The following is a 24,205-nucleotide window of genomic DNA, read 5'->3' on the forward strand; positions in this document are numbered from 1 at the left end:
TCAGTCCTTGTTGGTTGGTGAAACCATGTCATAACCTGTTTTGTATAAAAATGTTTTTAAGCTGTGCTTAAGCAACAGCTGGTGGTTTCTCCTGTGAATGGTAGATGATGTTTAATTAGCCTTACCGTCATCTACATTACAATCAAAGAATGCAGTTGCAACACATTCCCGATTTGTATTGTAAATGTGACCCTAACTGTGTTCCTAAAATCCCTGTCATGTGCTACAGCTGGGTACACTGACCTGATTGTAATAGAAGCAGAAACTTAGTGTGCTAATGTAAATTCCTTCTCCTAAAATCATATTCATTCTTGTTAAATTGATACTTTCAATCTTTGAAGCTTACCACAAGCAAAAAAAAAAAAAAAAAAAAAAAAAAGTTTACTTCTCTAGTATTCTGTGCTCTCATTAATTATTCCAATTAATGGTGCTTCTCAAAGTCATCTCTTAGGAAAGGAATTTGGATTACACAATCTTGGAAAACAAACCTGTTGCCACCAAGCATGAGCTAACATGTTGTAGTACTCTACAGCTTATCACAGGCAAGCCAGCACCCAGTTTTGCAGACCAGAAAAAGCCTTCGTTGATTATCTGTGCAAATAAACTATGCTTGTTGAATATTCTAGTTTGCTTATAGTCTGCCTGAGGACTTACTGAATACCTGTGCCTCATTTTAGCTCTGCAGTAAGAGCTGCTAAATGAAAAACATTTTAACATTTGCGAGTAAAATAATGAACTTTAGATTTCATGATTATAAGCACTGCCAATGGAATCAACACTAGTGATATATTTCTCTATGCATCTGTAACTGCACTCCAAGCTAAAACAGTGTAATGTTCAGGACAGAATGAGTAATGTTTTTCCATTTTCATAGATTAACAGTTTGGTTACTTGTAAATGTATCATTTACAGTAGTCATTGGATCTTCAGATTTCTGAGACACAGCAGTCTGCTGGGGGGAAAATCACTAGCTTTCAGTAGAAGTTAAATTAACTAATCTAAGATTATGATTATAAACCTAAATACATACATTCCTGCCCCATTATGTAACACAGTCCATGTGTGCATATAACACCTGGATGAATGGCAGCATAATAAGTCTACATTGCAGGTATAAATAAAAGCAACTTGACAATCAAAAATTGTCAGCCTGTGGCTTCAGGATCCAATTTGTCAATGCAGCTTAGCACAAGCATATCTTGTGCTTCAGTTTTTCCATAAATCCATGGGACACATGGCACACCTAGCAGCACACAACTGATTTGTAGATATTTTAGCTGCTGCTCACTTCTGATAGTCATAATCCTTATGTGTGTTGGCATGGATTTAGACATCAGATTGTGAGCATCCAGGTTTGAAAACATCTAAATGCCACTCCAAGATAAACTGTTTCTTGAGAAAGCAAGGAGTTTATGTCATTATATGAAGTCTGTGTTGGACACTGTCACAAACTTGTGTAACCTGAATTGAGCTGTTGATGTTTCAGCACAACACCATGCTTGAATAGGAGAGCTTTGTAAAACTTAACATTTAAAGACTTTCTAAAATCAACCTTGAAGGGCACTGTGAAAGACCAAAGTTTTAGCTGTATGGGCCTCACCTTTTTGAAACATCTGTATTGTTTCTAACAGAGTCCTGATTCTCATTTTACTTTGAGTCCAAATTCACTCAGAACAAGTTTCCTATTAATAAATTTGGAATGTTGAGAGTGTGTAAGTATTATTTTGTATGCTACTATTTCATGCACCTTAGAAGGTTTTAAAACACATGCAAATATTTCCCTGGAAAGTATTAATACAAAAACGCTATAAGAAATATAAATAGAACTGTTGAAATTGGGAGGAGTTAAGTGAGGAGATCAAATGGTAACCAAAGTCACTACAATGTAGAATGCAGTCATCTTCTCCTTGCATAGAATAAATAAAATTCAATTGGATCATTTCAGTTCATGGTCATAAACTGTGACTCTTTGAGATGGGTTTCCCATTGCAATTAGTTGAATGAGTTTTCATTCACCCTAAAATTTGCCTGTAAATATGGCAGAAGTAATGTCAAGATGGTTAAGATGTGTGTAAGGTAGAGACATACTTTTACCTTATCTAGTCAGCCTTTTAACAGGAATACAGTGGAAGATTTTAGAGAGAATCTTAATAAGCAGAGGCTAAGGAATGCTTTGATTAGTCTGTCAAGAACTGTGCAGGGTGACGTTCCTAATTACCAAGTGATAAAAGGTTTCAGCTATACAAGTACAAAATAGGAAGCCAGTACAGAATTTAAGATAATAACAATGTAGCAGTTATACAGAACTGTTAGAAATGAAGTTTCTATGTAACATTTGTAATATAAACATATAGAAATCAAAAGAGACGCAAAGTAAATGCTCAAGGCTTTAGTTTAGATACTTCATGGCAAAGGGATATTCAAATGAAGATTAGATCCAGCAAGGATAGGTATGACAAATGCTCAAGAATTTGGAAGAACAGAGAAGTCAGCGAAGAAGTATAACTCTTATTTCTGAAGGCAATCATCCAGACAAAAGCCTCTAAGGAAAACAGAAGTTAGTAATAAGTAAAAGATTTAAAGGTGATAAAGTGAGGAAATTACTGAAGATTGACAGAAGATACAGCTTTTCTAGAGAGTTGCAACAAGCCAAAGAGGTAACGTAGTTGCCAGCAGGCACTTTCTACATGCCTCACTTTAAAAAGTCAGGGATGGAGATGGAAGGCAGAAATGGCTGCGAAAGGCAGGTAGCTTTTAGTTTATACATAGTGTACTTTTTTTCTTAACTGCTTTTCTCTCATTTGAACAGGATGATACTTAGAGCAGGTGTACTCATGTACCATTAATCCTAATAAAAATGGTGGCAAAAGAACATGCAATCTATGGACCCATGAAAGTCACGGAAGAGTAGGCCATAAAGGAAACAGGCTCGTGTCTTACCAAATGCCTGCTGAAACCTGATTACTCCCTGTCTGCGAGATATTGCACCATCTGATAGTACAATGAATTTATTTTTAGTATAAATACCTGGAGTATGAAAGATATGCTTGGTATTGCCATTTCTAGCAGGCAGCAGAAATATAAAGGGAGGGAATTCACCACCAAGAAAGAAAAAAGAATTCCAATTTTATTTACATCTCAGAAGCTGGTAATTAGAAGGCCCAGACAATATAGACTTGATGTGTCATATCATAATGTAATTGCTATAATTATTTATCATTTTCTTTACATATGTGCACATTAGTTCTGTAAGTGTTATGCTAATGGCTGCATTAACCATCTCTTGCACAGGATGGTTTTAGAACAGGAAGAAGAGAGGCACAAATATCTTTTCGCTACTGTAACTGCATTGCTACAGCTGTACATCTCAGCTCTTCAGGTCAAGACAGCATCTGCACACTTAAATAATAAACACCTTTTGTTTGCATTCTCCTGTTCCTCTGCCCTTCCTATGTACTAACAAGAGTTAAACAAACAACCCTCCTTATTTTTATTTCTTTATATTCCTAAACAATTTTACTGTTGTTTGCATTAATTGTTTTTTTATTATTATTACAGTTCAGCAGCTTTACATTCAAAGGCTGAAGTGTACAAATGCATTTACTATGGGAAAAATTCTTACTGTCATTTATGATAGGCAACTGTTAGGCATTAGAGCATGGGAAGATACTGTCTTGATGCATAATATTACGACTGATTTAAGTTGGTGTCACCTGCCTGCTTAAGCCTGAATATTCCTAGTCTGTTGAGATGTATCAGGTACTTACCTGACTGACCCCATAGTGCAACAGTTTGGAAGCCCAAGCTGTGTGCAAGGCTTATGCTACTGGAAAATCTTTGGCTGGTGTTGCATTCTTTGTCAGTTGAACCATCCCTCCTGGCAGTTGAGCTGAGCACCAAAGCTGGCATAAGGAAGCAGGTGGCAGTGTGCAGGTGGGGATCAGGAGGGAACACATGAATGTGGCAATGTTGCCTTGAGGTGTTTTAAACTTCCACAGAGCCGCACCCATGGGTTCCTGTCCAGCACCTGCATATGATTCACTGTGTCACCTCAGACAAGCCAGGTAACCTCAGCCACCTTTTCAGTACAAGGAAACCTACCAGGTGCTCAGTAGGCCACACTAGGTGATGTGATCACCAAACAATAGGGCAGCTGTGGGTGTTTTATCTGCTAATACGTCCATCCTGTTGACCCTCGCACTGGTGTCAGTTTGAGCACTTCAGTAATGGTTTCTCTTAGTAGGTAAGTAATGTAGTTCTTACAACAGAAATGCCCTGTATCCTCTGTGGAAAAAGTTATGGTTTGTCATTTGTGATATGTCATTAGTTTCTGATTTTCTTAATTAACTAAGTATATATATATATATATATATATATATATATATATATGCAGGACAGTTCAACCTTTTCTAAGAGCGTAAGACTGGATACTTAAAAATGTAAGGTGTGAGGCTATGCATCGTAATGATGCTTTTACATTCACTGTGATCACTGTACAAGGTGTGGGTTTTGTGGAGAAACATGATCAGATGGAGAAGGATCATTTGGAACTAAGGGTTTATGAGCAATCAAGCGCTGTATTTTACGACAGTAGCTCACTGGGATGTATTAGTGCAGATTTAACTTTGTATTTCCAGTGCTAACACCTAAACTGCTAACTTCTTAGTTACCTACTCACACTGGCAGAGATAGAGAATTGCATTTTCCAGAGGCAAGAGACATCGTCTCTTAGCACAGGGTGGGGTTTGAGTGAGGCTAAAGGAAGCGATACAGCTTTCTTCTCTTTCTCCTCCAGCCTGGCAGAGCTTTTACCTCCTCAGTGCCTGATAGGAGAGCTGGGAAGCTACAACCATGTCAGATGCTGAGGGCCTGGCCCATTTCTCTGCCTGGGTGGAGGAGAATGCTCCACCTCTTCAGATGCTCTTTGATGTGTATGTATATGCATAAACACACACACATACATATATATGTATATATATACATATGAAATAGGCTTTACCTGACAGATTCCACATCTGGCAAGGTGAGGGAAAAGGTCTATCTGGTTTCTGCTCCTTGTAGTGTCCAAGTAGGCTGGGATTTTCTCATCAGAAGACCATTCATTTCCATTTTTGCTTCTTCACCTGCTCTGACACAAGCTGGTAATAGACACTGGACACTTCTGGTAATAGAAGTCTAACCTTCAGTGCTTGTTGTATTGTACTTATTATTTTGGAGCTTTACCAAAATGATAGGAAGGAATGCACGCAACAGAAGGTGATTCTTAACATTTGGTAAGACATTCCAAGGATAAGGAAAAGCCACTTCACAAGGCTGAGGTAGTTCTCTCCCTCTTCCAAATTAAGGAATTAGAAAGACCTTTAGAAAGACTTGAAGAATTCGAGCTAATGGAGAGCAGTAAACATAATTAAAAGTAATGGGCCAGCTAATGGTGGCTGTTAACACCCTTCATAACTTGCTATTATTTGTTCATAACATTTGTCTTAGTGTCTTATACTTTAATATTACATTTCCTAGTATTTTTGTGTCTTACTTTTAGTTCTGTTTACACACAATTCTCACGAGTCTATTGTGCAAAATAATGTTGATATACAAAAGAATGGCAGGTTTCTGTACTCTCTTCAATCTTTCACGATCATTAATTAATGTCTTTAATTGCGAGGTATGAAATAACTCATTTTCAATTCATTATCAACAGAAACTCAGAAACAGTTCTGACCCTTCTTAGAAACATGCTCCCTGCAGCGAGCAACCTCCGATGTTGTTTGAACGCAGCCAAAGCAGCCAATCCCTGCAGCCACCCGACCGGCGTTGCGCTCTCATTGCAGGCTGGGAGGACCCGGCGTGGAGCAGCGGCTAATCAGCGCTCTCCGGATGAGCCACCGCCTGGGCGTGCACAACGGCTGCCGGTGCAGCGGTTGCTTCGAATAACGGCGGTGAGCAGCGGGATCGGGTGGCGGTGGTTCATCGTAGGATCTATTGACGGTGAGGGGTTGGGGGCAGGAGGGTCGGGCTGAGCTGTTTGTCCCTGCGTCTGTCGGCAACGGAGCGATTGGAAGCGCTGAGCTCTGCAGGGTTGCTTTGCGGAACGCGTGGAGGGTGAAGCAAAGCTGCAGGCTGAAATTGCACTGTTGTTTTGCACGAATGGCTTTTGAATCTTCTCTTAACTGAACAGAAACGTGTTAGAATAAGACCTAATGTTAGAAGCTGGCAGCTTGCTCAGGAGGCTTGCAAGGTTGTAAAATACTTCACTGTAACCACTGCTGTGTTAAAAAGTAGATGTACTGAAAAAGTAAACATGCGAGAGTCAAATAATCCTCCTCTTTAAGTCTAATTGTAGTTGCCTTTGTTTTTCAGGCATTGTTACCACTTGTTTTGTAGAGGAAAAGCCCGGTCAGCATGAGCTGGGTTGTGGAGGAGTGGAAAGAAGGCCTGGCCCCCCGAGTCCTGCAGAAGATCCACGAGCTGGAGAGTCAGGTAGACAAGCTGAAAAAAGAACGTCAGCAAAGGCAGTTCCAGTTAGACTCTCTGGAGGCAGCTTTGCAAAAGCAGAAACAGAAGGTAATGTGGGTACTGTGCTAACTTCCCTAAAGTGCCATTCTGCAAGTAACTGTGTGAAGCTTTGTTATCTGATTGTTGTTAGATGATTGATTTTCTGTTCTTCATACTGACTGACTGGAAGGTACCATGGAAATATAAGCTGCTTCTCTTTATTGCTTTCTCTTAGCTGTTTGTCGTATCCTGCTCTTTATCAAGTTTTGATTGCATTTATGCCTCCTGTCAGTATTTGGAATGGTTGTCCATCTCTAAATGTGTGCTTACTGTGAGGCTTTTCCCCAGGCTTTATGTTTAAGAAAATGTTACCTTATTATGCCTGTTAAGAATCTAGGCCTCTTACATGAGAACAGCACAACTGATGGCCTCTGTTTCATATTGTCTGTGTGCTTACTTGTCCATTTTGTTGCTTTAATTTACATGCATCTCAGATTTCTACTTAAATATCTGTGTTTGGGGATTTCTTTCTTTCTTTCTTTCTTTTGCTTTAGGGCTGGGATTTTTTCTTCTCTGGCTTTACCTTGTCAGCCCTCTAGCCAAGAAGCTGGCAACCCTCATAACCTGAATTCTGCCTTGCAACATTAGAATACAAGTTAGATACAGTTGCAAAAGTTTGTCTTTTATTCCTGTTTGGCTGATACAATTTTCTAGCAAAACTCAAGCTTAGTTTTCCTAGGTTATTGTTATTTTTTTCCCTTCCTGTGTGTTTCCTAGTAGGGTCTGAACTTCTGTGCTCTCTAAATGGGAGGTGGGGAGGGGGAAATACTGAAAAGAATGGGTATATTCAAATAAATGTGTTTTAAATCTTACTCAGAAGCAGCAGCAAATACTTTTCAGATGGAGGCAAAGGTGAGAGGAGTTCTGGTGTCCTTCTTCCTGGTAGTTACTGCTGAGCAGCAGGTGGCTGTAGTTTGACTCAGAGGCTGGAGGAGAGGAGAAGGAAATCTCTGCTGTTAGGCCTTATTTCTGACACAAACCTTCAACCCTTTAAAATGAGAACACAATTTTCCTTTAGTTAGTAAGAGTATTCTGATTGCTAAGGCTTAGAGGATGGAAAGAGAAATGAGACAATCGCTGAAGTCTGCAAGCTGTTGTAGACCACTGTTTAAGAGCTAATGAGTTTTTGATGTGATAATGTCTAGTCAGTAAATTGGGTATTAATGTGGCTGAGTTGAATTCTAAGAACTGTGCTTTTGTTTAAACCCCAGGATGTTTTGAAAGCTGTTTTTGATCTGATGTTTTCAGAGCTGATAGGGTTTGGAAACATAGGGAAGAAAATAAGTGTGTGAACTGCAATTATTTTAAGTCAAGATGCGTAGATAAGTTGTTAAGCATTTTGAAATGTTCTTTATTCCAACTAGGTTGAAAATGAAAAAAACGAAACTGCAATTCTAAAGAGAGAGAACCAGAGCCTGATGGAATTGTGTGATAGTCTTGACAAAGCAAAGCAGAAAAATTCACATGATCTTCAAGTAAAAGAATCTCAAGTCAACATTCTGTCTGGGCAGCTGAGTTCTAGCAAAAAAGAAATTGAAAGATTGGAACAAGAACTGAAAAGGTAGAGTGAGAACTTCTTTGTTTTTTCCTAACTTACAGTCAGTTATTTTCTCCCGTTTTCCTCTTTTCATGTAGCTTTTTTGGTCTTTCAGTTTGTCTTCATCTTACATGTTCAAATCCTGTGACAAGAATTACAATACTTCATCCTGTTTTTACATATGCCTATGTGAGCTGTTATGTTGATCTGTGTGCAGCTTGAAGCAGTGATTACCCATTGTTTGCCCCCAGTTTGGGGTTAATTCTGCCACCTTCTTATGAGGAAAGGTAACATCTGCATTAGCAAAAAGAGTACAGCTGAGTTACTTGGCAAAAGTATACTTTGCAAAGGGCTTGGAGTTGTAACAGAAGTGCATGGGTAACTTAAGATCAAGTCTACTTAAAATTATGACAGCAGGAAGAAGGGGTGGGCATTTCTTGGAGTGGAAGAAGGAACTTCTAAAAGCTGTGACCAAATAACAACATCCAGTTAATGAAATAAAGAAGTGGTTCCTGCTGTGTTATCTACTAAAATAGAGGTTTGTGGGAGAGTTAGAAGTCTCCGCTCTGCAGAAACATGTTTTCACTATAACAACAACTACCACCTTTGTACTGGGATAGGTACCCTATCCAACTGTACTCTTTTGTAGCTGTGGTTCCAGATAATTGTTTTTGTTATTGCTTTGTCCTCTGTGTTACAGTGAAGTTGATGGAAAAACACTTCAACATGTAAATGTTATCACATTTATGGCACAGGGCTTATGTGAGTATGTTGTCTAGAAAGAATCACAGAACATCCTGAGCTGAAGGGTCCCTCAAAGATTAATTCCAACTTTATGTAGGTCTTTATGTAGGACCACTCAGAATGCAAATCCTGTGTCTGATAGTGTTGTACAAATGTTTCTTGAACTCCAACAGTCTCGGGGTTGTGATTGCTGCTCTGGGTGGCCTCTGAAGAAAAACCTTTTCTTCAGACCCTGCTAGGCCCTGTTGTTACCATGCTCTCGATCAGCACCTTCTCCTGGCTTCCTTGGTGAGGGAGCTGTCAGCCATCTGAAGCCTCCCCTCAGTCTGTTCTTCTCTGGGCTGAATAAATCATGCACATCGCCTTCTGAGCCCTTCACCATCTCACTTGCCCTCCTTTGGATGCTTGCTGATAGCTTTATGTCTTTATAAGACACAAATACAATGTGGTTCCCACAACTACACATGGTGCATAAGGAAAGGCTGCACCAAAGCTGACGCTACCTTCCTTCACCTGGCTGGGAGGGCTGGGTCTGGTGCACCCTAGTGTGTGATAGGCCCTTTTGGCTGCCAGGGCATGCTGCTCACTCATATTCAATTCTCTGTTATTCTGAATCCCCAGATCCCTTCCCATGGGGCTGCTCTCCGGTCTCCTGTTCCCCCCACACCCCCAGTGAAGTTATCATCTGTTAAGCTTTTTCGCTTTAATAGAGAGATACTCTCTGTTCTTAAATAAAAGGGTTTCTGAAACGTGCATCTCAATAAAATTGAGTGTCCTGCACACACAGGGAAGTGTGGAGCTGATAATAGTAATGCAGAATTATTAGAGAGGGGTAAGCCTGTGATGCCAGACTAAACTTTTGTTTAATGTTTGGTTTTGTGGTCTGAAGTATGTTCACTTTCCTCAATTATTGGAAGGTATACTTCTTACTGTCTTTGTAGAGGAAAATAAAGTGGGAGCTGGTGGAGGCATCTTTCTGTTTTCTCCTCTTGCCTTTACTTTTTCCCTCTCATTTTTTCTCCCTCTTTCCCCATGTCACAGAGTTACCTAGATCAATCTATGTCTGTGACAGGGGGTTAGTAGGCCAGTGGGAAAAGGAGTAAGGGAAATGGGAGCTGGGCTCAACGAAACAAACAGAGCAATTGCAATCTAAGGAGGAAAGCTTATTTTACTAACTATGGTGTTGGAATGCAAGATAACACAATATAATACAATCCAATTAAAAATGAGACTAATAAGTAAAATGAGAGAGTTTTCTGAAGAACAAGGAGCCTACTTTGATATTGAAGGAGCACCCATTCCCACCACTGGGCAGAGAGAGAATGAGCATCACTTCCGTGCTGTATTTTCCTCTCTGACTGTGACTTCCTCTGGGATGTGTCATTCTCTGTGCTCCACATGATATTGTGATGTGGAATACCAATAGCAAAAATTACAAAACCACAACACCCTTTTCTGAGTAAATGAGGGAAATTTGAGGTATTTCGCTGCTGTGAGAAGAGTTTAAATTTCAACGTTTTATGATGTGGAAAAACATCAACCATATGCTGGTGATTGCTGAGATTCTTTGAAGAAGAATCCAGTGTGATTGGCAGTGTTGGTAGAGATAATATAACACACTGATGAAATATGGAATGAATCTGCTGTCAAAGGCTGGCTGTGAGAGGTTACAGCTTAAGGGTTTGTCTCATTTATCCATTCTGAAAGCTGTAAAAAGATTACTTTACTGAATTCTTTAATTTCCTTCGTGGTTTACATAGTTGTCTACTGTGGTATTACAAGTATTATGTACAGCTCAACTGGCTATCAGTTTTGATTTTGTATTTGGTTCTGTTTTATACCAACTGATTGCTTCATAGCAAATGGCAACCTACTGAGAGAATTTTTAACTTTGTTATAAAATGGAAGGATAAATTAATTGGGAAGTTGTGAAATCACTACTATTATGGGCTGCAACCTGGAACCATTGTCTTGTCAACCTGTGCTTGCTAGGCAGGACTGAGATTCTGTTCCATTGGCAGCAATTGCTGTATAACTTCTAAACTAGTTATGAGATTTCCAGGAATGAGCTTCAACTCTTCATGCTCACAAAAATCAGTTCTTGTTCAGAATCGATTCTTAAATTCAGTACTTGAAATCATGTCATTTATTTGTATATTTCAGGCTCTTAAAAATACATAATTGACTTCTAGTGTTCTAGTTTCTATTAGTAACTGCTCCTTCTGCTTTGTTCCTGAACAGATACAAATGTGAGCTTGAGAGAAGTCAGCAGTCGTTGATTGCAGCAGACTTGTCATTCAGTGGTACTCCACAGAAAAGTTTTATTGCTCCTTTAACACCAGTTCAAAGTCATAATGGTAAATGAGTTTTTTTCTTCATATAGCTCTGACAATTTTCTTGGAAGGTGAGATGTTTTGAACATCACACATGTACTGTCTTTCCTAGTCCATATTGTATAGCTTATGGTGAGGCTGCCTCATTCCTAACACCATAAACTCCGACTTTAGAAATCATTAGTGCATATTGAAATCTTATAGCAGATACTTTTAAGCACCTTTTAAGCACTAGACTGATGGGCACGGTATAGTAATGAAAGTATTTATCAACAGTCTGCAATAGTTTTTTGAATGGTTCTTCACAGTGTCAGCTGTTTCTTTCATGTAGTAAAGAACAAATTTATTCTGTTTCACATAGTATAGGTGCTTTAACTAAAACTGTCAACAGCCATTTGTGTTCTTTATGAGACTGTTTTTGACTTAGATTATTGTTATACATAGTAATTTGAACACTTATAACAAAACCTCTGTTTTTTTTATAACAAAACCTCATCAAAGCATCACTTACATCTTCAAATTAGTGACATGAAATAACGCCTGTGTATTAAGTTATATTTTTGAAGAAGTATTTGATGTGTCTTTGTAGATGCTAAGTTTGAAGAATTAGAAGAAAAATATAAGAAAGAAGTACAAGAAAGAAAGAAGCTAGAGTTAGAACTGAGAACCATCCAGGTTAAGGTAAGTATCTTTTGAAAAGGGCATGTGTGATATCTAAGAAAGTTACTACTAATTGAACTTGGAAAATTGATTGGAAACCAAGATAAATATATTTTTCTTCACATAAAAAAATAAAAAATAGTGTATATATATATTTTTATTACTATTTAGAAATAATCTAAAGCCAGTGTAATTGAACAACAAGAAGAATGTTAAGAAGGTGAGCAAATCTTTCAAAGTCAATGAATGGTAGACAATAAAAGACAAGTGAAAATGGTGCCACTTTGGGCATCTTCAATGTTCTAGAATAACAAAATAGTTTTGAAAGTGTTACAAGAAATAACTCAGTGAGCAAACAAAAATCAGTACAGTTCTTAACGTCTGAGCAGTAGGAAGTATCTCAGAGGATCTCCAAAGCCAGTAAATGACTAAGATTGAAAAGCCCTCAAAAATGAAGCAAATGTATGTATTTTTTTACCAGATAGTAAATCCAAAGGCTTCCTATGTTAGAGCTGTTGTTTGTGGCAGCTGAATCTCTAGCATAACCTTAAACTGAGGTCAGAACAAGTCTTAAAAGCGATTGATAAAAATAATAGTACTATAAAGATTGTCAGTTACAGACAATATCTCTCCAGAATAGTGATCGCAGCACCAGGCTGTTGCAGGCTGTTGGAAATGAAGTGTTTAGACAATTCTCTTAGACATAAGGTATGAACGTTGGGCAGTCCTGTGTGGAGCCCAGAGTTGGATTTGATAATTGATGTGGGTTATTCTATGATTGTAATATATTCCAATGAATTCATAGGGCACTCCATAGTGAACTGTCTGAATCACTGCAATGTGCATTTAAATTCAGTCTCCTCTTGTCACTAAAATGTGAAAATATATGGCTAATTGTGGTGGCTATGTTGAAAAATAGTGCTTTGTACCCGAGGAGCTGCTCTATTGAACATTGTTATTGTGCTCTTTTGGCTGTTGTAGCTTCCGTAGAGATAAATAGGAGGTGTTACTCTCAGAGTGACCTAGTTGGACTCCTTGCTTTGGAGATCCTGATCTGTGTTAATAAGTACCTGGTACACTTGTATTAAAGTAATCTAATTTATGTAGTATAAAAAGTAGCAATAACAATGAGCAATTTGCACTTCTGAATGATGTGTTTGTTGTAACTACAATGTGAAGTGATCATAACCTATTATTTGTTTATTAATAAATGGATTGTTATTTTTTTATATCTCAGCTGTATGAAATTAGACCTCTTTTTTTTCTTGGTCACAGAAAATAAATCAGCCTTATCTTCAACAAAGCTCTTTGAGTCACAGGGAGATTGCCCGGCATCAGGCTTCTTCATCTGTATTTTCATGGCAACAAGAAAAAACACCATCCAGATATCAAGAAACCCCTGCAAAAAGAGCTTCTTCAACACCCTATTTTCCACGGGAAAAAGAAACCAATTCAAGTATAATATCAGAGAAATGCAAGCTTGACAACAGCTTTTTTGAGGATTGTAACTCTTCAGTTATCATCCAGTTAAGAGCACAGAACCAAGGTATCTGATATCTTTAAAACTCAGAGGCTCATGGTTTCATGCCATTTCATGCCATGTGGATAGAAGGGAGTTATTGGAGTTGGTGTCTTACTGAGGGAAAGGTACCTGTTGTTTCCTTTGACAATTAGCCCAGCTGGATACTTGTGTGTGTTTCATGATGACCAGCAAGTATATGAGATTGTCTATAAGCTGTGGCATCTTTTACTAAGGGGTGTGAGAACTGGAAGGAGAGAGCCTGTATTTTGTATGAGCAGAGGACATCATATAAAAATTAAAGACCATTAAAAATTAAAACCTTCTATAAGGTTTTAATTGCTCTTGGAATAATTCTCTTGAAACAGAGCTAAAACTTTTCAGGATTTAATTACAACTCACTGATAAATTCAATCATATTGTTTCCTTAATTTAATATAATTATTGAGATTTATTTTTTTTGTCTGAGCAGTATCTGTGTTTAGAAATTCATTGATTAAACATTCTTTCTACATAACTAAATTGGTCTGTGAAAAGCACTACAGGAAACTCAGGACAGAGTGATACCAAAAATCCAAAGGAAAAATAAAGCATGATCCTATTTTATTCATGTTGACATGAAGACTTTTTTTCCTGATATCTGATCTTTTCTCATGATCAGATATTTGCTCGGTTATGGTAGTAATTGACTTAAATCTGCTGTTTGGACCAGTTTTTTCCACTAGGTGTTTCTTGTAGGCTTTTTTTTTTTTTTTTAAAACCAGTTTCTGTGTTTTCTGGACTGTTTATTTAATAGCATACATGTGAAGTTTCAGCCTGGGCTATACTTTCCTGTTCATAAGTCTTATAAATTGAGCATCAGGAGAACAGGTCTTTAAAACATGATGTATAACCACTTAGTAGTAATTCTTGATGACAGTTCTGTAATTGACTAATGCTTTTCATCGCAAAATTGAACTGATTTTGGAAGACACATTCTTGCTGATTTATACTGTGACAGGATCACTTGGTTTTACTTTCTGTATGTATAGCTTTGGGGACAAGAAAAACAATAAGAAGTAAAATACTCTATTTGCACATGCTCGGTAGTTTAAAAGTCTCTTTGAACCAAAGGCTCACAGTTGTCCAAAGCAAATGTTTGTAGCGGGTGCTTTACTTTAAAAATAAACAGAATTGAAATGAAAATATTCAGAGATATGTTTCTGTATTTTTAAAAACAAAGAAGGAAAAACCAATAGCGGGAACTGGTTGATTTAATCAAATATCCATCAGTCTTGAAAGTTTTAGGTGAGTTTTTGTTTTCTGCTTGCTGAACATTTTGCAGTGTCTGTTTTTGCCAGGTATTAAGTTATTATCAGACATTCTCAATATTTTAGAATTTATAGACCCTTGGAAGTCATGGAGTCATATCCTTAATCTTGACTGTTTTTAAATTTCAGAGCTAAATTCCAACATTAAAGACCTGGAACAACAACTGCAAGCTCTAGAAAAAGAGAAAAAGTGCCATTTGAATAAGCACCAAGAGACTGAAATTCAGCTGGACAGAATGAAGCAGGAATTAACAGAGAAAGATAAGGTCTTGAACAAAACCAGAGACAAACTGACTCAAATGAAGATACAGTTTGATCAAGCCACCACACAGGTGAGATATAGCATTACATGTCTTCTGACTGTCCTTACAGTTCAATCCCAGTATTAATGTGTGTCAACTTTCAGCCGTTTTGGTAAGAATTAAGATACCCTGACCAACTTTCTTGAGCATTTGCTAAGGATCCAGTTTTGACAAGAAAATGTTTACATATTACCTATAGGTACTCATAAGCAGATGTAACTAACTATTCATAGGCAGATGTCCATTTTCTGAAGGGTTCTTACTCGAAGAAATACTTTACATCCTTTATGTGTGGCCTTCAGGCAATTTTGGCTGGAATTCTGAGTTCTTTCAGGTTAAATTGTGTAGAGCAACAATGACATCTGGTGGCAAGTTTTAACCTTGAAGAGCCTGTCATAGAACTATATATGTATGTATATATATTATCGTTTTAAATATATATATTATTATTGTGAACATAAATAACTGTGTTTAGTACCTTGGATTACTACAAATTTCTGATACCATGCAGAATATTACTGTAGTTTATTTGAATACTAGATCAATTGTAGTAAGTGAAATTAGTCTTTTTATTTGAATGGAGATGAACTAAAATAAAACTTCAGTTGTACTTTTAATGCTTGGGTTTGATTATTTTAGGTCCAAGCAATGGAGCAAAAGGTGAAAAGACTGTCAGAAGAACTGAATTGTCAAAGACAAAATGCTGAGAGTGCTCGTCAGTCCTTGGAACAGAAAATAAAGGAAAAGGAAAAGGAATACCAACAGGTAGGACAAGAAGAACTTTATTCTAAATTTTGACTTTCTGAGGAGGTGAAATTGCATGGCCTATTTTTGGGCTTTTTTTTTTTTTTTTTTTTTTTTTTTTTGGAACTACTTTCCAGTTAATTGCTAATAGGTGAAAGTTTCAAAGGTAATTGGAAAAACTGAGAACACATCCCTGCAGAGGGGAAGGGCTGCCAGAGAGATGCAAAATAATTTATCAGTGTTCATTATTAGGTAATTAGAAAGTCTGTTTGAGAGGCATGGTTGAAATGCAAATTTGCAAGAAACTAAATTGCATTGACCACAAACATGCTTCATATGTGACTTCAAACTTTATCACCCTGTTATTTGTTTGTGTGGAATATTGGTTAAATTTTCCTGCATTTCACACACGACAAACAAATTTTTTTGGATTGTTTCTTTCTTCTACTCTTGGTGCGTGTTCAGGAAATGGTAAAATATGAGATTAGCATACCTGTTCTTAGCCTTCTCTTTTTGCCAGCTACTGCAGAGAGAAAAAAATCTAGCAGTAGCCCAGGAGATTTTCTATGGTGAAGTTTGTTTAGGATAACACTGATTCAGATTAGGTCTAAACTTAATCTGCGCTGGGAACTCCAAAAGACAACTCAGGTTTGGTAGGGATGATGATACTTTGAGTAGGCATCATAAGTTTTCTTAGGGACTGGGAAGGAGGCTGTCCTGAGGGACAACTGCTGTTGTGTCACTTGTTTGTCTTGAAAGTTTTTCTGTGTGGTGTCCTTAGGAAGGCTACATAACTGGTGGAGGAGTTCTGCTGGAGTGGCTGATGAACAATGCTGCTAATGATGCTGGAGTGAAAAAGCAGTTTCACAAAATCTAATCCAGAAGCTCAAAGATTAAACAGAACTTTGTCTAGAAGTGGTTATAGGAATTGATCTTTAAATAATTATAGAATGGAAAATCTTGGAAATTCTCATCTGTATATTTTACTTGGTTGGGATATTTTCATTCTGTGAAACCTAAATCCCAGTCCTACCAAATTCTGACTTTTAAAGCTCACTTGTAGGTTTCTTATTCCATTTCAGTTTCTATGAGGCAGGTGAGTTTTCAAAGTGTGTTTAATTAGCTTCCATAATGGCAAACACCTGGGGCTTTTAAAGCCTTTTTCTTAGCTGGTAACATAAGCTGGTTTCAGAGTTGCACTTGCATCAGTACAGAATTTCTTATGTTTTCTGTCAATTTTCATTTGAAAGTTCACATCCAATCTCCAAACTGAAAAGGTGGAATTTATATCATTCCTTACTTGTGGTGTTTGAAATTTAGATATCTGTCCAAGCTAATTATTTAGGCCTCTGCTTTACCTGTGTTATCAGAGGCACCTCCAGAAGGCAGGTTATTCCTGCTGCTTAGATGTTTGTCATCACAGTTTATCTGAATTTATGCTGAGACTGGAAAAGGGCCTCCCCTGTAAGCTTAGAGGTAGGTAACTAACTTTTGGACATCTAAAACTAAATGAAGTAAGTTTCTCTTGTTTTGAATGTTTGTCTAAAAAAGTAAGGGTTTCTTTTGTAGTTTCTCTCTTACACTCTTACAGTTTAGAAGGCAAGGTCTTTTCAGTCTCTCAGCTTTAGAAATAATTATTGGGTTGCTATGGGACATAAAGACATTGACTTAATCTCTTCATTAATAAGTTCACCAGGGTGCAAGGGGCCTCTTTGTATACTCAAGAAGTACTCCTGACCAGAGGTTTGCAGAAGAGCTCTTTAGATCTAATATGTACTCTATTCAATGCTAGTAACTAGCATTAGCTAAAGTGACATCGAGCTGTTGTCACATCTTTTCCCTCCCAATTGCACAGTGCTTCTGTCACCTTCTTGTGTGGGAATGTAATTACAGGTTTATCTACATAGGGATCTATGCAGAACAATGCAAAAAATGTGCATTTGTTACATGCCCAGCTTAGCAAAGATTGATGCTGCAATTTATACAGAATTACAACTGTAATATCCAAAGGCAAAAGAAAGGACCAAATGGAAACTGCAGTCATGATTGTTTTTCTTAATTGATGTTCACTTGTTGTGTTGAAAGAACCACATGAAATGTATTGTACAGGTTTCACAAAGTTTGTTTTGTGCCATTTTCACAAGAGACTGTCTTTGTTAGACCCTCTTGTTGATGAGTCCCATGCAGGTTATTATTTTAGGAATAAGCTTTAATTTATGTAAATTAATTTATGTAAATAACAGTAAAGAAGAGCTGATTTTGTCTACCTGTTGCATAAAGTGATTCTTATTTGAAATACATCTTTAAGATGATGCATTTTAATAGTTACTTTCACTAGATCTAGGTATTCACCCTTCCCCTTTTATGATATGGCTGTTGCTATCATGGAGTTTTTAAGTAGATGACATAAACTGAACTAACTAGAACTTCTTGTCTATAAGAAACTCACAGCACACACCAAAGTTCTATTTAAATTATTTATTCCATAAGAGGAGTGTTTCTGAGCTGGCAGTATCTGCAAATCAGTATCCTTTTGTTATAGCTCCAGTAACAGAAACAGAGACTTGTTGCTGTTGTATGTATTTATTTCTTTGCTACTCTACCACTGTCTTGTAGGAACTCTCTTGTCAGCAACGTTCCTTGCAAAAGCTGGATCAGCAGAACAATGATGTACGAAACAAACTGAATCAGGAGCTACAGCAAGCCAAAAATGACTTCAATGCTCTGCAGGCAGAATTTGACAAAGTAGGTTTTTATGTTAAAATCTTCTACTACCGCTAGAATTTATTAGTCTTTGACAACACTGCATGAAGTAAATAATAATAATCAATGTGGGGATTTACATTAATATTTTTGTGCAGTTTGTATTAGCTGCTTTGTATTTACCATTTCTCACTGCAATGCTATGTATTTAAATATGAATTACAGGATTTAAAATATCTGGGGTTAGTCCACTTTCCACAGGGAGGGAGAGCAGTGCAGCTAAAATAAATCTGTTGAATGAGACAAGAATAACTATGGCTGATCACAGGAGACACCTTGTACAGGAAACCTGCAGAGGTTGTAGAGCTAAGCTGATCTATAGGTAGTAATTGGATCTAGAGACTCTTGGAACTACAGCTGTATTTCATATGCTCTTGGTCATGCTACTTCCTTTACAGCAGTGCTTGCACACATCTGAACCTCCAGAGAACTGACAGTAGATCTAAAAAAGCAAAGAAAACAAAAAGTATGTGTGTTCATGGGCATAAGCTTTTTACATCAGTTTGACTGAACTGACTGTCCTGAAAATCCAGATTAGAGTCAGGGATTGTGTGAGGGGAGGTTTGAATGTTAAGGAGCTCTTCCCTGGTTTTGGAAACAAGTAGCCATTAAATCATACTAGTTGTAATGGAGCCACAATTTTAAGGAAGTTATCATGTAATACAGCAGAAGCGTAGAAGAAAGGATGTTTAAAAACCATACATATGTAAGGGTCAGAATGCTTCTGGAAGCACCTATAAAGCAGCAGAGCTAGCTGAACTAGTAAGAAAACTAGTTCACTAAACTAAGGGCCACGAGTCTGAAAGTTGTGTTGAGAAGGCTCATTAGCAGGGAGGCTGAACTAAGACATTATTTCTGGAAGTGTTAGATGTTTTCAGTGTAGGTTTTTAATACACATTTTTCTAGAGCATATGTGACTAAAGAAATTGGTTTCATGTAGAAAAATAGGTACTTTATAGCGCTTTCTATAAGAAAGCTGATTTAATTGTCCCACAGCCTCAGATTTATTACATTATAAATATGACTATGTATTTTGTTTCGTTTTCTTGTTTTGACTTGCTAATCATATTTCCTTTCTTTTAAATCTGGAGCATTATAGGACAATTTTGAAAGAGGGAAGACCTGTTCAGTTTCTCTGAAACACTGTCCATGGAGAGAGAAGTGTAGTTGTGGTGCTTAATTTCTGATTTCTACAGCTTAGCAAAAAGGCTGTTATGCCTTCAGTCTCATTTATATCCCACAGTTGTATCATCTACGTTGTGGTGATGTAGCTGCTAATTGGATGTACTAATTTGTCTCAGAACATCTGTATTTATTTGAGAGATACGCTACCTTTCTCAGAGGTAAAGGGGCAGAAAGGCAATAAGTTTTGTTTTCTAAACAACAGTGCAGCAATCTTGGGTCCAAGGTGAAATAAAGTAATGTAGTTTTGTTTTCCTTTGTAATAGAATTGGATGAGAGTTTTAAAGGAAAATGTAAATTTTAAATACTCTTACAGGTAATGGTGGTGAAACAACGCTTGGAACGTGATACCAGTGATCTTACCCAGAAGCTGTGCAGAGCAGAACAGGCTTTATTAGCAGCCCAGGCAAAGGAAATGGATATCACAAGAAATTTTGAGGTAACCCATGCAGAGTAGTAACAGAGTTATTATCATAAATTACCAATCTGTCAACATTAGGACTGTCTATAAGGTATCTTTAGGCACTTATAAATTATCTTAATAACACAAAAATTGGGTCTTCACTTAGTTTACGTACACTAATGCTCTTGTGCAATTGATTGGGATTGACTGGGATTCAATATTCTAATTCTATCAATACTCTTCCAGTTCATGTTAGACTTCTACCAAATTTGGGTTTTTGTTTTAAGATATTATTGCTTTTAGTCCTGAAGTAAAAACTTGTGTTTGTTTGACTGTAGAAGTACATTCTATAACCATTGGTGCATACCACTAAAATTAAAACTGTTATGCAAAGGCTCACTATGTCGTCTAGAAACGACTGCATTGTTCTAAAACAAAATGGAATCCAAGATGTTCACACTGCTCTAAACACTTTCTACAAAATGAAGATGAATTCAGGAAGATCTTTATCTGTTAACATGCAACCTCATATTAATAGGGGCAGAAATCTTTTCCTGCCTTACCTGCCTTTGTCTTTTCAGTTCCACTGTTCTGCTTTTGTAGCAGAGAATCTACAGTTAAAGCTGTTTCAGATGTGCTACTATGTGAACCACTATGTGATGGTATTTTTGTTCTCTGCTTCTGGTTCAGGGAAAGAAAGCCTATGGAATCTATGAAATAAACCTATGGAATCTATGTCAAAGATTTGTTTTATTTAAATACTCTTACCTTGCTCATTGCCTGTTGTCATGAGCAGGTATAAAATCCGATATAATTTCTGTCAAAAACTCTGTCAAATTTTGTGAACAAATTTGAAGTAACATAGGTGTTTTTTTCCTCACTAGATCAGTGCTAAAACTGTTACAGCTTTAGTATATTGTGAAACTTTGTTTCAGGTACATTCATGCTGGTAGATTACAATGTCTGGAAATGTTCCCACTTATTGGAATGTGGCTATTTAAACTGTTAATTGTTAGAACACTATTTCACATGGCTTTGGCCCAGCTGACTAGCACTCTTGTACAATTCCCAGGCACAGTTTGAGAGTTCACGTGAGCCAAGGGCCATTCCCAGCAAACAGTTTGATTACAGCCACCTGCTTTGGAAGATACAAGATTTTAGTGTTACCAATATGGGCTGTCCCATGCCACCTGGCCTCAGAGCTGGATAGTTCTCTCTGGCATGAGTTTATTTAGTAAATAAACATAACCAGTGCCTTCTAGTGGAAATGCTGATCAAGAACACTTCTGTTCTTCCAGTGTATAACAAAAGGGAAAGCCTTTAGTAAGCTTCTGCACAATCTCAATGTAATCTTTCATACTGAAAAAAGAATGGGGAAAAAAAGAGAAATCATGTATAGCAAATATTACAGGCAAATATTACATACATGCCTTTCCTTGTTTTGAAATTATAATCAGGCTTGGGACAGGACGCTTGTTTTGTGTTTTTTGTTTTTTTGTTTTTTTTTTTTTCCCCTTGGGATCCTGCTGACAGAGAACATCTTAATTTGTGGAGATACTCTCTTTACTTCAAGTTCTTGGCAGCTTTTGTTTATGTGCTGATCATTTATCCAGCTTATTGGTCTGTAGCTGTGATCATGCTTTTCTTTGTATTTGTTTGTCTTGGCCATACAAATAAACAGCTGGTGACAGTGATATTGTTTCAGAATATGACTGATACGCTTATAAAGAACCTGAATCTCAGGATGTGGTAGTACTTGAAGAGAACAGTAATGCTGCAGTTTTCTTTCTGTCTTGACTTGCATATGATATTGTGGTGTATGTTGCAAACCTTAAGACCTGGCTTGTCATCATCAATCACAATGTTCATAGTAGTAGAAAATGAGAAAGAGATTGTGATGTCTTTAGATTTACTGTAGAGAGAGGTATAGAATCTTACAACAGTGTTCTAGCTTCCTATCAGAGCTTACCATTGTTTTATGGTGGTTAATCCACTGCTGTGTTGTACTGTGTAAGACTGATGTTTCAAGATATTGCAAAATAGGTGCACTTCTGAGACAGACCAGATATGTTTAGTTTAAGGACCAGTAAGCTTTGCAATTGTGGTATCTCTGTGGTGTAGCAGTTACGGCATCTTAAGACACATCTTGATGGTGCATGCAAACCTGTGGCTGTTAGTGGAAAAAATTGGTCAGTCCCTATATTGCTTAGTCTGCCCACTGAAGAGTTTCTCCTGACCTGTGTGTATACTGTGTGTATATTTTCTGTTGCTCAATTTAGTTCTTCGATTTTTTTTTCCAAGGCTCAGTTGCAGAATGGATACATTGAGTTAAACATCATAGAAGTAGAATGATTAATTGGGTCAAAACCAAATTGATTTTAGTTCTTATAGCTTTGGAAAATGCAAATGGAAAGTTCTTATCTTTGATAACTGTGGCTTCCTGGACTTTGCTGAATGCTGTTAATTGGGAATGTTTTGCACTGAATCAAAACAATTGGATTTCTCAGCCATTTCAATTTCTTAAACTTATTTGTTCTTCTGTCAGTAGATCACTCCAGGTTTTCTAATGAACAGGCATGTTTAGTTCCTGTACTTGTATTTTCTTACAGTGCTTGGAATGCAGGATGTTTTGGTACCTGTAACTTGAGAAATTATTGTTGGAATAACTAGAAAACTTTGTTCCTTGACAATTTTGCAACTTTTTTTTTTTTTTTAAAAACTCTGAGTAGAGAGGGCTATGAGTAGAAGGGAAGTTAACTGTTTATGACAGCAACAATTTTAATCATGCTCTGAGGATGATTTATTTATGTTGTTTCAAAAACAAGCCTGCCGTGCCAGCAAGCATTTAATATTTTTCATCCAGACCTTTCTGTTTCTTGAGCTTGGCTTTTGTGAATTGCTGTCCATCTGCTAGTAGTAAATGGATGAATAATAGACGACCTGCTTCCAGTTGGGCCATGCCAGTGCCATGCCATCTGTTGTCCAGTAGTGTAGGAGTTTAGAGAAAAAGGATTCATTTCCCTGCAAGAACTTTCATTTCATTTCCCACATGCAATGGTATTGCACAATTGATTTTATATATATATATATATATATATATATATAATCATAATAATAAAAAATATATATATTTTTTAAACTCAATTTATTTGGAAGAAAGTATTCCTAATGGCAAAACCACCCCCTGAACACATAAGCACTTCTAAATAAAATTTGACCTTTGTTGCTACAATAATGTTTTTTTGGTTTAATGAGAAGTTTTCTCTATGTGCAAAAAATTTAATTTGCAGTTTTCTTTCTGATTTTGATGCCATTTTAGGGTATTTGTTTCCTTTGTTGCTTTTGGAAGAACAGCCTTATTTATCCGACCCTGATTTTGTAGAACATGTTCTATCCTGTCTGCTTGAGCTATGGTATGTGTAGCTGTTTGCTGTGTATAAACAATGGGCACCTAACAATGTCAACTGGCAGCATCCCTGAGATACTGTCAACTAGTTAAGCTCTCATTCAGTTAATGTTCTCAGGCAGCACTTTGGAAGACAAGACCAGCTGTCTGGAATAGCTTCTTTCTGACTTAAGTGAAAAAAGTTCTTTGAACTTCTTGGAAAAGTATATGAAATGTGGTCTTACTTGATGTTGTTTTAGGAAGTGAAGAAGAAGAAAAACCTTCTTGACTCGCAGCATGAAAAAAAACTGCAAGAAATCCGGCAGCTTGAAGAAGAACTAGAAGCAGTCAAGCAATCCCTAAAGCAGAGCCAGAGTTTCGCAGAAGAGATGAAAAGTGAGTTATGTTTTTAAGTTTGCATGTCCCTTCTTTCTTAACAGTGCATGTTTGCTGCAGTACTGTAAAAGTCTGACTGTGAATTAAGAAAAAAGATTTCTACCGTGGGATATAATTACAATGATATTCTTAACTTTGACCTATTTGAAAATGATTTTTTGCCTAAACATATGCAATTTCTGAAGATATGTCATTCTAAAAGTGACTGAAGCTCTCTGACCATAGCAGCAAAATTAATTTCATAGAGTATATTTAAACCAGGAAACTTCTATTTTCTTATTGTGCATTTAAATTCTTTTAGGGAAAAAGAGGAAAACATTATGTAAGCACGGATATTTGGTGTTCCTTGCAGTGACTGGTCCTAATTGAGAACAA

General features: G+C 37.2%; 1 protein-coding gene across 2 annotated transcripts in view; it reads left to right on the forward strand.

The window, feature by feature from the left end:
- Positions 1-5,908: 5,908 nt before the first annotated feature.
- CENPF (centromere protein F) overlaps positions 5,909-24,205 on the forward strand; it is a 34,735-nt gene continuing 16,438 nt past the window's right edge. Inside the window, exons 1-11 of one of the 2 annotated variants that reach the window (XM_015857333.3) lie at positions 5,909-5,936; positions 6,358-6,561; positions 7,917-8,113; positions 11,075-11,190; positions 11,756-11,847; positions 13,102-13,372; positions 14,785-14,987; positions 15,597-15,722; positions 18,318-18,446; positions 19,963-20,085; positions 23,695-23,830. In XM_015857333.3, the coding sequence (XP_015712819.2) occupies positions 6,400-6,561; positions 7,917-8,113; positions 11,075-11,190; positions 11,756-11,847; positions 13,102-13,372; positions 14,785-14,987; positions 15,597-15,722; positions 18,318-18,446; positions 19,963-20,085; positions 23,695-23,830 (1,555 nt within the window). In that variant the 5' untranslated portion in view covers positions 5,909-5,936; positions 6,358-6,399. Of the gene's footprint in view, positions 5,986-6,357; positions 6,562-7,916; positions 8,114-11,074; positions 11,191-11,755; positions 11,848-13,101; positions 13,373-14,784; positions 14,988-15,596; positions 15,723-18,317; positions 18,447-19,962; positions 20,086-23,694; positions 23,831-24,205 lie in introns of both variants that reach the window. The other variant, XM_015857332.3, reaches the window with a different exon arrangement.

Source organism: Coturnix japonica, chromosome 3 (genome assembly GCF_054131305.1).
Source record: "Coturnix japonica strain WE chromosome 3, WE-NBRP24, whole genome shotgun sequence".
Classification (NCBI taxonomy): Eukaryota; Metazoa; Chordata; class Aves; order Galliformes; family Phasianidae; genus Coturnix; species Coturnix japonica.